Consider the following 15,715-nt stretch of genomic DNA (forward strand, 5'->3'; position numbering starts at 1 on the left):
AAAGGTAATCATTTAAAGACGTACAAACTCTTCTCTCTCCTCTTTGTCATGTTAAAGGTGGCTTTTTTGGCATAGATTCATATTCTAAGTACATTTTTAAAGGAAATGATTGAGACTTTAATTTCATATGGGTAGAAAGTCAAAGTCTCATTCTTAATTTCCTTATTTAGATACGCTTACATGACAAATAAAATTAAAAGAGTTTAAGATGGTATCCAAAGCTTCTGTGTCAGTGTAGATTGAAATATGCATCTGTTCTGCCTGAGGCTTCTCCTTCTAAAGCTTTTGATTGGGAAGGGGAGGGTATGTTGGAATATTGGAATATTGGCTAGTTGTGTTCTCTTCCGTGATCTGTACCCTGCTAGCATTTCTGTTCCTTTTAATAAATTAAATGATTGCATTGAGTGCTAATACTGATGCCACTCATTATCACCATTGGCTGCTTTTATAAGAAACTAAATGCAAGCAACAATGTCCTGTTTTGTCCCTAGTGGTATGAACGAAATCACTTGCCATCATCAAGATGAAAACACCTAATTTATTTGAATTATGGTTTTGGTGGAGAGCAAATTTATTGGGTAGTGAGAGATGAAAAAGAAAAAAAAACATTTTCCCCCTATATCAAGAAATGTTGATAGCTAGATTTTGTACAAGATGGTATGTGGATAATCTTGGGAGGTTTTTAGTTTGCAAGAATGGTCCTTGTGATGATGTCCTAGCCAAAGGTTAAAAGGAATCCAGGCAAATACCAGCTACCACAACACCGGTAAGTTCCCTGGAGGAATCATTCTATTTTCTCTCCTTTCTGCTTCATTTAGAACTTTGGAAGAACTGTTTTTAGTTGCTGAGGTCCTCATTTGCATAAAGATTTGTGAGAATTTGCTGGACCATCTTAAAAATAAGGGATCAACCAGTGAAAAAGCTGTGGGGAAAAAAGCAATAGCAGTATTTCTTTTTGTGTGTTTCTAAAATTTATCCATTTCTTCTGGGGTTGACATATGATTGCTCATGGTATTCTCTTATAATCCTTTTTATTTCTGTAATGATCCTGCTTTCATTTCTGATTTTAGTTCCTGAAGCTATAAGGTAGGTTAATGGTTTGAGATCTTCCTTTTTTAATGTAGGGATTAACGGCTATAAATTTTCTTCTGGGCACTGCTTTCACTGCATTCTGTAAGTTTTGGTCAATTGTGTTTTTGTTTTCATTCATCTCTAAGTATTTTCTGATTTCCCTTGAGATTTCTTTGATCCGTTGGGTGTTTGAGAGAATATTGTTTGCTTTCCACATAATTGTGAATTTTCCAGTTTTCCATCTATTGTTGATTTCTAGCTTCATTCCATTGTGGTCAGAGAAGATTCTTAGTATGATTCAGTTATTTTAAATTTATTGAGACTTATTTTGTGGCCTAATGTGCTCTATCTTGAAGAATGTTAATGTTCCATGTGCACTTGGGAAGAATGTGTATTCTGCTGCTGTTGGATGGAGTATTCATACATGTCTGTTAGATCTAGTTGGCTTATAGTGTTAAGTCCTCTATTTTCTTATCGATCTTCTGTCTAGGTATTCTGTGCATCATTGAAAGTGTGATATTGAAGACTTCAACTATTATCGTAGAACTGTCTGTTTCTCTTTTTAGTTCTGTCAGTGTTTGCTTCATATATTTGGAGGCTCTGTTGTCTATCTTCTTGTTATATCTTCTTGATGAATTGACACTTTTGTCAATATATAATGTCCTTATTTATCTCTTTTAACAATTTTTTATTAAAGTCTATCTTGCCTGATATTAGCGTAGCCACCCCTGCTTTCTTTGGTTATTATTTGCGTGGAATATCTTTTTCCATCCTTTCACCTTCAACCTGTTTATGTGCTTTCATCTAAAGTGAATCTCTCATAAACAGCATATAGTTGGATCGTGTTTTTTATCCATTCTGCCAGTCCCTACCTTTTGATTGAGGAGTTTAATCCATTTACATTTAAAGTAATTACGGATAAGGAAGAACTTATTTCTGCTATTTTACTATTTTTCTGTATGCCTGATAGCTGTTTTTTGTCTCTCATTTTCTCTGTTACTGCCATCTATTTTTGTTTAAATGATTTTTTTGTTGTGTATTGTTTTGATTCCCTCCTCATTTCCTTTTGTGTATATTTTTTAGGTATTTTCTTAGTGGTTACCTTGGAGATTACAGTTAACATCCTAAATTTGTAATAATCTAGTTTGAATTGATCACAGCTTACCTTCAATTTTGGGATGTGGAGGAGTTAGTCTTCCTTTTTGGCTTTTTACGGTAACTTTTTAAAGAGTCTTATAATTTTTCAAACCTGGATTTCCCCCCATTGCCACCTCAGTCACCTTTTGTTTCAGAGATACATGAGTTCACTTTCATTTACAATGGGCGGTTTCTATATAAAACGTGACATGTACAATTTAGTATGGAATAGAATTTTCCCAAGTAATATTTACGATTCTGAGTGCCATCTAAAGCTCTACTGTGTACAGCTTTCAGATAGAGTTCTTCTGTTGTGTATCAATAGCATATGTTCCGAGGATTTAGTTGCCTTAGGCACAATGGATAGTATCTACTCCACCTGGAACCTTAGTAACTTAGCTTAAAGCTAACACCTCCTTAACCTTCTGTCTTGTACACTGCCTGTCCTCCTTGATTTCCCCCTGCCCACCTTTCCCCACACTCATTCCTTAAAACTGTCTGAATTTACATATATAGAAAGGCAGCTACATTATCATCCTTCTTTAAACAGAAATAGTAATCATTTAATTATATTTGGACCTACTTCAAAATTATACTTATTTTGTAGACATTGATTGTCGTAATCTTTGTGTCACAGATTTAGCCTTGTCCTTATATTTCATTTCATACCCATAGGATTTATTTTTATCTGGACAGCGTAGGAAATTTTACTCCACGAATTGCACAAAAGGGAGCTACTTTTATTAAAAGCGAAAATCCCACGATCTCTTTCCATTTGACATCCATCTACTTTTGATAATCTTTCACCTGGTTAGATATAATTCTCTAATTAGTCATAGTCCATAAACTGAGATTTAAGTAAAGAAGTACAGAGTGACACATGTGGTACAAAGCTTTTGATCTTGCTGCCAGGTGTTTTCCCACTGAAGATAATATTATAGTCTTCTGCACGCCGGTGGCTGTGGAGAAGCTTCAGTGTTCGCCAGTTGAAAGGGGCTGTAGTGCTTTCTTTAGATGGGATTCATTTGGTCTGAGTCCTTATATTTTTATTGCTAAACCACCTTACTCTGTGGTGCATGAAGACTTCAGTTCATCCAGCTGGGTAGACAGGAAGGAACGTGATAAGATTGAGGTTACTGTTGTTTAAATAAGTTTGGGGACTCAGTAGGAACAGGGGAGGCACTCATTTGTTTAGTATCTGGAGGAGTAAAGGAAGGATGAGTTAAGCCAGAGGCATTTGTATGCAAGTTGAGAGAGAGAGAAGGAATCTTAGCATGGGAGTGAGATTAGGTTAGAATTTAGAAAGTCTGAGCCCCTTTTTAATTTAGTGTTTGTTGTCCTTTTTAAATTAAATCCTGTCAGTAAACTATCTCCAGAGTATCTGAACACAAAAATGGTAAAGATGAAATATTTAAGAAACCACTGGTTATTATGTTTATACCTCTATGGTTGGCCTATAACGTATTCCATATTCTATCTTGTATTATTTAACTTGGAAAGCATTTGACAATTCTTTTTGTATTAAACATAAAGTAAAATAAGTAGCACTAATATATCCTTGTTCGTTATACCATGTAATACTCTTTGATCTAGTTAAATACCAACAATAAAAATTTAATTTAAAAAGAATCTTGAGCATATGAAATCTCTCAGTCTCAGTTAATTGAATCAGTCATAAGCATGGGATAAAACAAAGATGGGAGTGGTGGTGTACCCATGATGTCCAAGCCAGGCACTGACTTTTGGACTAAATGTTTAAAAACATTCAGTTTTCCTATTATACAGTCTCCCTCAATCTCCCTCTTGTAGCTTGAATATCTGAATTACTGAGATGAGTAGATGGCTGGATGTCTTAAATATTGATTGGGAAGATTTCACCCCCACCCCCACCCCAAGCATACACACACTCATGTATATGTTAGAGAGGAGAGATCAGGTGGTCATATCAGATGAAGAAAATTACAAAATATTTAGATTGGAAAGCACTGTTTTATACTCTAGAATATCAGAATAAGTGGAACAAAGTAAATTTTATCATTTTATGGAACAATTAAGACAAATGATTATACTTCTCTGTTATGGCTCTCATTTATAAATTGTTTATTTCTTTGACTGCAGTTTCTGCCCAAGTTCATAGCTTAAGGAAATCCTCAAAACAGGGTTTAGGATTTTAATGTTTGCCATTTTATCTTATGTTGTATTTTGATAGAAGTTGTATTCACTTGTCAAGGTTAGACCAATCCAACAATAGAAACAAGGATGATAACTTTCATCTTTGGTATATTTTTCAGTGAGGTGATTGTTTCTTGTTTTTTGTCTTTCACAGGCCTAAGATTTAATCAATCATGTTAAGGTCTGCTGAGATGTTCAATCATTTAACTAAAAGATTTAGATTATAGGTAAATGGTACCCTCTCTTGCTTTCTATTTCCTGTTGTTAGGATCTGCTTGGCTTAATTCCTTTCTTTTCCCCCTCTGAATAAGGCTTAGTAGGGAAGCTCTTTGAAATTTAAATGCTTAATCACCTCTCAAATTTTAAGGATGATTAAAGTTCTTTTTTGTTGTTGTTAAGTCTGTTTAAACCTCCTGAAAACTTAGCTCCGTATGTATGTTGGTGTTACTGTCTTTAGCTGATTTATAACAATACCTAATGTAGAATGTGTTGCCTAGGATCATCATAAGACTTTCTTTTTTTTTTCCTAGGCAAGTGAAAATTACATCCTGTCTAGTGATACCAGGTCACAGCTCAAATTTCTTGAAAAGCTGGATCAATTAGAGAAGCAGAGAAAGGATTTAGAAGAAAGAGAAATGTTACTTAAGGCAGCCAAGGTAAGGTCCTGTGTGATTTATGAGTGAACATGGCCTGGCAAGGAGATCAGAATTGGCTTTATCATTGGTTGACTGTCTCAGATTTATTAGGCCTTTAGATTTCTCTGAAGAGTTTCTTAAAATGAAATTACTGATAAAATTTCTCACAGCTGGGATGGGGTGGTACAGTGGCTTTCAGTTAATCTAGTTTTATGAGATGTAATCTTTTGTCTCATTCTCAGTTCCTGTGTGCCTAGCATCATACCTACCACCCCACCCCTCCCACTTCTACCCGCCCCCCCAAGTAAAAATGGTTTGTAAAATTTTCAAGGTCTTCTTAGGGATATGATTTGATATGTTCCAAGTTGAAGTTGAGAGAGGAAGATTTGGAAAGTGGACAGGAAGGTTATGGGTAAAATTAGGAGTAATTAGGACTATATGGAACTAAATATAGGATAGGCAAAAATGATTCAGAGAGAGCGTAAAAGAGAGAACAGGTGAGCCTGTTATTTATTTATTTCCTTTCTCCCTTATTTAAACATTTTCCTGAGTTATTAGTGCCAGATGGAGTGAAAGTTAATTCCACTACAGTTTGCATTTTGTTGCTCCACATTTCTTTGTAGACCTAGGGCCTCTTCTGAGGAGTCTTAAAGGTTGGGCACTGGTTTTATTTTTTTGTTTTAAACTTAGTTTTAATTTCTAGTGTTCTTGGAAGCCTCCCCTTTACAGTATTTGTTCCAAATCATATACGAATCACTTTTTTAAAAACTAATTTATTTTGCAATTGTCACACTTACAGAAAAGTTGCCAGAACTATACAAAGAACCCTCATCTCCTTTTGTCAGATTCCCCCATTTTTAACATTTTACTGCATGTGCTGCATCTCTATCCTTTCTACACACACACACACCCCCACCCACCCATTATCATTAGTCTCTTCCATTCTCCTTCCTTCCTTTCCTCCCTCCCTCCCTCCCTCCCTAGAGGTTTTCTGTATATTCACAAAGTTGTGCACCTATCATCTCTAGTTAGTCTTTTTCTGAACCTTTTGAAAGCAAGCTTCAGTTTCCTAAACATTTTAGTGCATATTTGCAAAAACAAGGACATTCTCCTGTATAACCTCCAAGTCAGGACTTGAACAATATAACGCTAATATATAATCCACAGACTCCATTTAAATTTCACCGCCTGTCTCAGCTCTGTTTCTTTTCCTTTCTTCGTCCATTTTCCCATTCAGGAATATGTGTTTCATTCAGTTGTCATCTCTTTTCAGACTCCTTCAGTCAGACTTTCTCAGTCTTTCTTTTTCTTTCATGTCTTTGACAGGTTTCAAGAGTATAGGCCTTACCTTCTGTAGGGTGACTCTCAACCTGGGTTCATCTGCTGTTTCCTCATGACTTGACTTAGGTCATGCATTCTTGTCTGGAATACATAGAAAAGATGCTACATTCTTCTCAACTGATCATATCAAAATGCTACCTTAATCACCTGGTCTTGTGGGTGCCTATCAATTCTCTCCATTTTAAATTTGCCATTTTCCCCTTTGTAATCAATTAGTTTTTCACAGGAAAGTATTCCAAGATTATACCAATATCTCATTCCTCGTTAAACCTCCACATATCAGCTTTAGCATCCATTGATGATGACCGCCTGAATCAGCCACCTCTATGATGGTTGCCAAATGGTGATTCTTTATTCTCATCCTCTCTTCTACATTTATTAGCACTCTACGATATGGAAGAGCTTTCCTTTCTCTCTTATTCATTCATTCATTTATTCATGCATTTATTTATATCAGTATGGGCTCATGGATTTCTATTTGATTCAACAGGTTGTAATCCATTCCTATCATTATTTATTTTGATGCCCCAATTGCTCCTGAGTGGGAGACCCCTCCAACTAGCACTCTGTCCTTTAGTCATATCTGCATCATTCACTGAGCATGTCCTTACTTTCTGGCACGACATATTCCAGGCCGAGCTTTTACTCTTCCTTCCCCAGCCCTGGAATCAGCCATTTCTCCAAGGAACCCTGCATCATTTTAGTTGAGGATGATATCCAGAAACCAAGATTAGAGCATATAGTGTGCTCATCGCTAATGGGGCGTCAGTACATGTAGGCACTCTCAAAAGGACAGATCTAAGAAATATATGTATGGTGTGTATATATTATAAAACCATGAGTTTGTATGAACACCTCCAACTCCAGTCAATATCTTAGGGTTCTTTCTAGCCTTACCCTTTCCATGTCTATAACTACTTTCTCCACAGTCAGAAACTTGGCTTTCATTATCCTCGATATATTTACTTATGTCCTCAATTTACTTATTTGATCAATGTAACTAATCTCCCAAACAGCCATGCTGGCGGACTCCTCTGTCTGCTACTACTATTACCCCTGCTCTCATTTCATTGCCCATGTAATTGGCTGCCATGCGTGCTGGCCCTTGCCTTGCTGAGTCCCCCCAACCCCACATCACCCTGCATTGGCCACTGGTCTACACCTTCAGGTTTCCCAGGCCCCCACAGAGATGTGGTGCACCACAACCTTTGTCACTCTGCAGCTTCCCGTTTTCCCAGTCTCGGTCCCCATGCTGACCCTTCCTGTACTGGGAAGGGCAACTGGCACAGGAAGATGCTCTTCATGAGTCCTCGAGTATTATAAGCAAGCACACAGCCAATGTAATGAGGTGTTTTATTGGTATTTAATTTCCAATTACTATGCTATTAACAAGGTCATAAAATATTAGAAACTTGTTTAGTTATTACTGGATATAATATGTTATACTTGCTCTCACTCTCTTTTGGCTTTTCCTCCTTTACCAAACTTCTAAATATTGGAGTGTCCCGTGTTTCAGTCCTAGGTCTTTTTCTCTGTCTGCATTCCCTCTTAAATTTATATTTCCAACTCAGTTTACATTCTGGAACTCTGGACTCATATAGCTAACTGCCTACTTGAAGTCTCCAGTCCATTGGCCAATAGGCATCTCAAATTTAATATGTCCAAAAGAACTCCTGATTTTCCTCTCCCCTCAAAATACATTTTTCTCTTACAGGTTTTCCTGACTCAGTAAATGACACCATTATTTGCCCAGATGTTCAAGCCAAAAAACCTAGGAGTCATCTTTAACTCCTTTTCTCTCCTCACATCCGGTTCACTTCCTATTCTACTTCCAAAATGTATCCACCTTCTTCTTTTCATCACCATTGTCACCATTCTAGTCTAAGTCATCCTTCACTCGGACTTTTATAATGTCTTCTAACTGATCTCCTTTCTATCATCCAGTTTTCATACTATTTTCAGAATAATTTTTCATAACAGGTTATGTATGTCTCTGTTGCTTAAAAGCCTTCAGTGGCTTCCCCTTGTACTTAAAATAAAACCCAAATTTTAGAAGGCCTTCCCTGATCTGGCATCCACCTCCCTCTCTGGGCTCGCCTCGTCTCGCTTCCTTCTTCACTCGCTCTGCTCCACTCACACTGACCTTTCTTTGAACATGCCGAGCTTGTATCCTAGACTACGAGTTAGGCATCTAAAACTGAACGCTGAGTTCCCGTCCCGTAAATCTGCTCCAGTCTTTACCCTCCCAAGGTTAGAATTATCATTCTACCAGTTGCTTAGGCCAGACTTGATTGCTCTCTTTAATTCATACCCTGTATCCAATCCATTCATAAATCTGGTTAGCTCTACCTCCAAAATATATTTTGAACCTAATCATTGATCATCTCTGCTATGGCGCTAGTCCAAGCTGCCCTCATCTTTTTCACAGCCTTGTATTCACAACAGTTTTTTTTTTTTTTTTTGTGAGGAAGATCAGCCCTGAGCTAACATCCGTGCTAATCCTCCTCTTTTTGCTGAGGTAAACTGGCTCTGAGCTAACATCTATTGCCAATCCTCCTCCTTTTCTTTGCCCCAAAGCCCCAGTAGATAGTTGTATGTCATAGTTGCACATCCTTCTAGTTGCTGTATGTGGGACACGGCCTCAGCATGGCTGGAGAAGCGGTGCGTCGGTGCGTGCCCGGGATCCGAACCTGGGCCGCCAGTAGCGGAGTGCGCGCATTTAACTGCTAAGCCACGGGGCCGGCCCCACGACAGTTTTTAAAACAGCCTCCTGATTTCTCTGTGTGCCTGTGCCTCTAGGGTCTCTACATAGCAGCCAGAGTGATCTTTTGAAGGTGTCATATCAGTGTCATCTCACTCCTGTTCTCCAAACCCTCCTTCTATAACTAGAATTAAACCCCATCTCCTTATCATGGCCTACGAGGCAACACCTGATCTCCAATTTATCTCCTTCAACTTGTCTCTATGCTCCAACCACGCGGGCCTTCTTTCTTTCCTCAAGTATGCCAACTTTGTTCTCAGTTTAGGGCTTTGGTAATTACTGTGCCTTCTGCTTGGAGTGTTCTTCCCCTAGATCTTTGCCTGGCTACTGCCTTCTTGTCATTCAGATCTCTACTCAAATGTCACTCCTCACAGATATGTCCCCTCCCATTCTAGCTAGAGAAGTACCCTCCGCCTTCCTTTCTATCACATTATTCTATTTTATTTTCTTTATAGCACTTAATCACGATCAGTAATTATTTGTTTTTACTTTTTCTCCGTTATAAATGTTTTACGTATCATAAGTGTGTTTAATTTTTATAAAATTGTTTTATTATTTTTCTCAAAGTGTAAGTTACTTGAAAGCAGGGACTTTGTCTTGTTATTTCATTTATATATCTCCAAGGCATAGAACACTGGCACACAGAGTACAATTTGTACTGTGGATAATCAATAAATATTGGTTGACTGACAAAGACATGATACTCAAATGTGCCCATTTTATACTGTGGCAAAAAATTATATACGTACGTATGTACATACATATACACATTTTTATATAAATGCATATATACACATACTCATTCTCTCCTAATTTATAAGTGGAATAACAAAGGAGTTTGTCTTAGTTTGGGCTGCAGTGGAGTTGTTTTAGTAGATTGGGGATAAAATGAAGAAAAAAATTACTAGCTTTGGGTAGAATTTTATGTAAGTATTTAATTAAAGTGTTTAAAATTAGAAGACACTTAATTCTAAGCAGTTTCTTTCTTGTATTTTTCTTTAACAAAAGTACTGATAAATCAGTAAACGTAGCCAATAAACTTACTACATAGGAAAATACTTTTAGCTTTTATTTGCTAGCTACCTTTAGTTAGCTGATGTTGCATTTTATAGAATATTCAGATTTATAAGGAGTTAAATAACTTTGTTAGAATGAGAAAAAGGACACACCTATCCTACACATATTTTTCAGTGGACAAATGTTCATGGTGTCAGAAATAAAGTTTCTTACTCTGTGTTCCATTACAGCATTACATATGGAAGATAGCTCTCTTCTTATAGCAGTTCTGTGAGATGGTTCATTTTTGGAATGTTAACTGAATCAGTATGGAAAACAACATTCAGGAAACATTTACAGGATATTTACTTGTGCACAGCATTCTGTAAGGTGTTATAGAGGACCCAAAGATGCAAGGATATTCTAATGAAAACATTGGGATGTATTTCCTACTTAATTTTTTTAAATTACGTTTTTGAAGGGGGAGAGGTTTGGTTGAAGATTAGTCAGCTTCTTGATTTGAAGAGTCCTTGAAATACCATATGTTTTTCCAAAATGGCTTCACCTGAAGATTAGCCAATACTGATTGTTTTCATTCATTTGAGCCAATAATTATCCTCCTTTTCTTTTCCTTCATCTGTACCATCCATTTTTTAGTTTTTAGTGTTCCAGCAAGAACAACGTCATACCTCAACTGGACCTGACTGACATTGTTAGCATCATTTTCGGTATAAGCTTCCTTCGGGCTAGAACTGCAGCAGCCGGCCCAGATGATGAAAGGGAGGGGGAGTAAGGGAGTGTGCACTAGACTGGATTGAGGCATTTTCCCCTGGAGCTAAGGTTTTCAATCACAAGAGAAAATTGTCGTTTATTAAATATTTAACGGCAACTGTGGTGTTTAGATGCTAGTAATTTCTATTAAAATTTTCTTTTCCTTTGATAGAGTCGTTCCAATAAAGAAGATCCAGAACAGCTGAGATTAAAGCAGAAAGCCAAAGAGGTAGGACTTTCAAGTTACCATGCTTGTCTTTGTGTTTGAGGGAAGGTTGGCAGCTCTCTCCTGGCAATTAGGTCAGGGTTTATTTTGCTGTTGCATACCATTTGCAGAAGCCTTGGGGAAGGACAGGAACTGCTGAAGGCAAGGGCAGTGCTTCAAATGAGGTCAAAGAGTTATGTGCTCTCTTTTTAAAATTTATTTTCAAGGTTTAGGCCTGTCTAGAAATGGCTCTTTGTAATCTACAGCAGCGTACTTGGAGGAATATAATATGGGATTAAAAAAAAAGGGAAACTTCTGAGATTTAGCATCTGGGACTGTACAATAGGCTACATTTTTCCAGGGTAATTGTTCGTTTTGTAAATCTGATACTGCTTATAATTCTTTGGCTGGGAGGCGGTACTGGGATTTAGTTTTAAATGGAAAACGCCTCTGGCTTTTAATTTTCTGGGCCCAGCAGTTTTCTGTTCTGGAATGGAGCCCTTGTTTCACACAGTTCATGTTTAGCTGCAGGGGTTTTAGTTTATGGCTTAGACTGGTTAAGCTTTTACTCCCAGAGGCCTCTGCATAGCAACTGTAGAAATCAACAAATAAGTTCATTTATGTCTGCAGCCTCCTCTCAGTAGCTGACTTTTTACATTTCCCAATATCCATTTCCTGACTTTTCTAGCCCCAGAGAAAAAAGCTCCACTAATTGGAGCTTATTTTAATTGAGCCTTAATATTGGATCTCACTGGAGTTGCCCCCAGAGCTGCTGAGAACAGAAGGAAATGAAAGTACCTAAGGTTGAGGATGTGGTGTGTATATGGGTGTGTGTGTGAAATTTTTCACTTGACCTACAGATTCTTTTCCCTGCTGAATAAATCATCAAGCCTGTTCACATTTCTGATTAAGGATCTGACAGCAGACGATAATAAAGACAATTGAGGTGTGAGACATGTGATATGGAGCTGAAGAAATTGGTTTCTATAGTTACTTGACTGATTTCATGCAATTTTTAAGGATCTTTGTGCTAAATAAGAGTGATTTCCTGAGCAACCTTTTTCCTTAACTGTGCCTCCTGAACTATGAAATTTGTTGTTGCTTAACATTGCTGCGTTCGGCTCCTAGGTGCCAGCAGCAGCAGGTTATTTATGAGTGTTTTAAAGGCCCTTATTGTTTGGAGTAATTCAGGAGCTGAGGCAAAACAAATGGAAATCTAGTAAGATTCTTACAATCAGTGTGGTGTGTTTTCACTAAAATAGAGAAGGAAAATACACAAGGTCTGGATGGAGGGGTTTCTGGATTGGGATGAGAAGAACTGGAAAAGAAGAGCCTGAAAAAGGATTGAAACCAGAAACATTTTATCTCAACAGCAAAAAATTTCTCATACTCTTTTCTTTCCAGTGGAAAATTTATCCAAAAATATTATCTAAAAAAATTAATTTGAGAACGGTACCTATAATCCTCTTTAAAGAAAGCCTGGCTTAATGATAGATTATTTGGGGATGGGCAGGCTATTGTTGTTGTGAGTCATGGTTATCCCTCGTTGTTTTAATTAAGGACTAATTAGATGCTTATCTTACTTCTAATTCTCCCCACTTTTTGGAAAATATATATCAGGAAGCTTACCCTTTTATCCTTAAAGGTCTTATCCTGTCTATTCCTCCTTCATAAACCTTCATATTCATCTGGATTGTAGATTAATTTTTCCTTCAGGTTTGTATGGGATGGTTTTGCTTATTTGGTTGGTTTTTCTTTTAATATTGTGTTAAGTATTCTCTGAGGGATGAATAGGTGGACAGGGTTTTTCAAAGAAAATTGTAAGTGTGCAAAAAAATACCCTCTTTTAATCAGAGCAGGTGGTAGCAAACCTGTTTGGGTTTTTTCCACTCTTTCTGCACCTCCATTTATTTCTTTTTCCTAGCGAGATTAAAGGGACTATATAATTTCTTTCCAAAATACTTTGAAGGTTTTCTGGTTGCTTCCTATCCTAAATCCTCTTTGATTAAAAAAAAAAAAAAATCAAATACATTGGCCTCGTTCCAAGAACAGAGCCACTCTGTATTAGTTGCAAATGTTTGATGAAAATAAAATATTGTTGTTATTGTCATCCCCTTGCCCCCTAGAGCTCTTAATAACTTTAATATTCTAAGGGTCTCTGATTTACAGTCAGACACACAGGGATACCATATTTTGTTTGGTTGCAAATATCATTGACCCTATCTTAATATAGAGTTGAATTGTTCTCTTGTATAGTAAATTGTAAGGTTATCAGTTGGGATATGCTAATTGTTGTCACACCGGTGTAACCTATAAAGCTCTGGTTTGTGATTTTGTTTGGTATTTGGCTGTTTGGGAAGTTTTCTTTGTTCAGTTGTGAAAATTAGCACAGATTCCTTACAGTTCCTCAGTTTAGAACTGCTTTGCTTTCATTTTCCGGGTAACTACCTACCTACCAAGCTGGTCCTAGGAAGTAGATAAATGACAATATCTTATGAATGCGGAACTCTGAAGAACTGTTGAGAGAAGTTGTAGGCTTTATTGATCCTAGGAAATGTTTCAGCAATGATGTTTGTCATATAAATATTAAGTCACAACTTGGATCCCCTCCATACATGATCTTTTAACCCATGGTTGCTTTCAGCTGTTAAGGACTAGAGTTTTGATCTTGATCATTTCTCCAGTGGGTTTTCTTCTCTTTAACAGTTTTAGAGTCTTTTTTTGTGTGTGTGAGGAAGATTGGCCCTGAGTTAACATCTGTGCCAATCTTCCTCTATTTTGTATATGGGACGCTGCTATAGCATGGCTTGATGAGTGGTGTGTAGATCTGTGCCCAGCATCTGAACCCACGAATGTGGGCTGCTGAAGCAGAGCACTTGAACTTAACCACTACACCACCAGGCTGGCCCCAGAATCATTACTTCTTTGCATTCTGGATGTAAAGACAAACTGTGTTAAATTGGGCAGGTTTTTTATAAAGATGTCTAATTTCTTTTCATCCTTCTTGTTGACTTCTTCCAATTTTGTCATTCTCATTTGGCACTTACAAAAAAAAATAGGCTGCCTTTGGGTTTGCCTCCAGCCTAGTCTCAGTCCATTGAACTAGCTCCTGCTGCATACTGTTCTTATTGACCTGACAGGTTATCTATCTATTTGAAAAACCTTATTGTTGTCTGACTAAAATGTCTGTGGATATTTCTGTAATTCAGACATTTTAGTTTCAACTTTGAGGTTGTCTTTATCCCTTTTTGCCTGGAAAAAAAAAACATTTAATAAGTGTTTTCTCTCTCTATTGTAACTTTATATTTTAAATATTAACACTTAAATTCTGATATTTGTTTGGATTTTCCTAGATACTTTTCCTAAAATGTAAGTACTGACATTCTTCCATTTCACCATCTATTTGTGAAGGGTTTTAAATAGATTACTGATTGCCAAATTCTAACTTCAGACAAGTGGCCGCGTCTTTGTTTAATGCAGCTGCAGACTTGTCTGAAATGTGTGCTGTGTGCCCTAGATTACCATCTAGACTTAAGTGTTTTCCTTTCTTACCATGTCATCCAGAATTCTGCAGAGCAAGCCATCTGACCTTGGAGTTCAAACATTCTGATTCCTTAAACGTTTGTTATATATATTGTGACCCTTATTTCCTTTTGAATATCTTCTTTCTCCTTTGGGAGATGTGAGTTCAGTGCATCTGTGCAGAGTGAGACAAAGAATTCATTTACTTTCTTTTTAACAATTCCTAGCATTCCCACTTTCATTTGTTATCAGACAATAGAAGAAAGAAAAAGGAATGCAAGACGTACCTGCTGGCACATTAACTTCACGGAGCAACCTGTAGAAATTGAGTAAAAGAATAAGTATTAAATGATTAAAATGCATAAAAGATTAGAAAACTTGTACCCTGTAAGTATTTAGGATTTTTGTTTATAGAAAACATAGGATATAAAAACTATAAATAGTACAATTCTCCATAAAGCATTGTTGTATAAGAAATAAAATGCAGAATCATAAGTCTCATTACTGATTAGAAGATATATTATTTAGGTACGAGAAAGGCAAGGGGTGTTTTTTAAATGAAATTTTAAAAGATACAGAGTAAGTGAAATGTGGTAGTTAAGGTTAACTATTAAATTATAGCAATTTGTATTTAAACTTTATGCTAGTTTTGTATGAGCCAAAACTCATGGAACACTGAACAGGGCAAAATGAAATCTGTCATTAAAAGTACATTTATTTATTTATTTATTTATTTATTTTGTGAGGAAGATCAGCCCTGAGCTCACATCCATGCTAATCCTCCTCTTTTTTTTTTTCTGAGGAGGACCGGCTCTGAGCTAACATCTGTTGCCAATCCTCCTCCTTTTTTTTTCCCCAAAGCCCCAGTAGATAGTTGTATGTCATAGTTGCACATCCTTCTAGTTGCTGTATGTGGGACACGGCCTCAGCATGGCCGGAGAAGCAGTGCGTTGGTGCGCACCTGGGATCCGAACCTGGGCGGCCAGTAGCGGAGCGTGTGCACTTAACTGCTAAGCCACGGGGCCGGCCCCTAAAAGTACATTCAGATGATCAAATTAATACAGTATAGAGAAGACGTTCTTAAAATGACGTTGTAAAGAGCTT

General features: G+C 37.1%; 1 protein-coding gene across 3 annotated transcripts in view; it reads left to right on the forward strand.

The window, feature by feature from the left end:
- The window catches only part of TAF4B (TATA-box binding protein associated factor 4b), a 124,462-nt gene that overhangs the window by 70,382 nt on the left and 38,365 nt on the right, over window positions 1-15,715 (forward strand). For 2 of the 3 annotated variants that reach the window (XM_004420981.3, XM_087439090.1), the window contains exons 12-13: window positions 4,911-5,036; window positions 11,057-11,113. In XM_004420981.3, coding sequence (XP_004421038.1) covers window positions 4,911-5,036; window positions 11,057-11,113 — 183 coding nt within the window. The remainder of the gene's footprint in view (window positions 1-4,910; window positions 5,037-11,056; window positions 11,114-15,715) is intronic. The other variant, XM_087439091.1, reaches the window with a different exon arrangement.

Source organism: Ceratotherium simum, chromosome 14, assembly GCF_057802395.1.
Source record: "Ceratotherium simum simum isolate JZ-2026a chromosome 14, ASM5780239v1, whole genome shotgun sequence".
In the NCBI taxonomy this organism is placed as follows: Eukaryota; Metazoa; Chordata; class Mammalia; order Perissodactyla; family Rhinocerotidae; genus Ceratotherium; species Ceratotherium simum.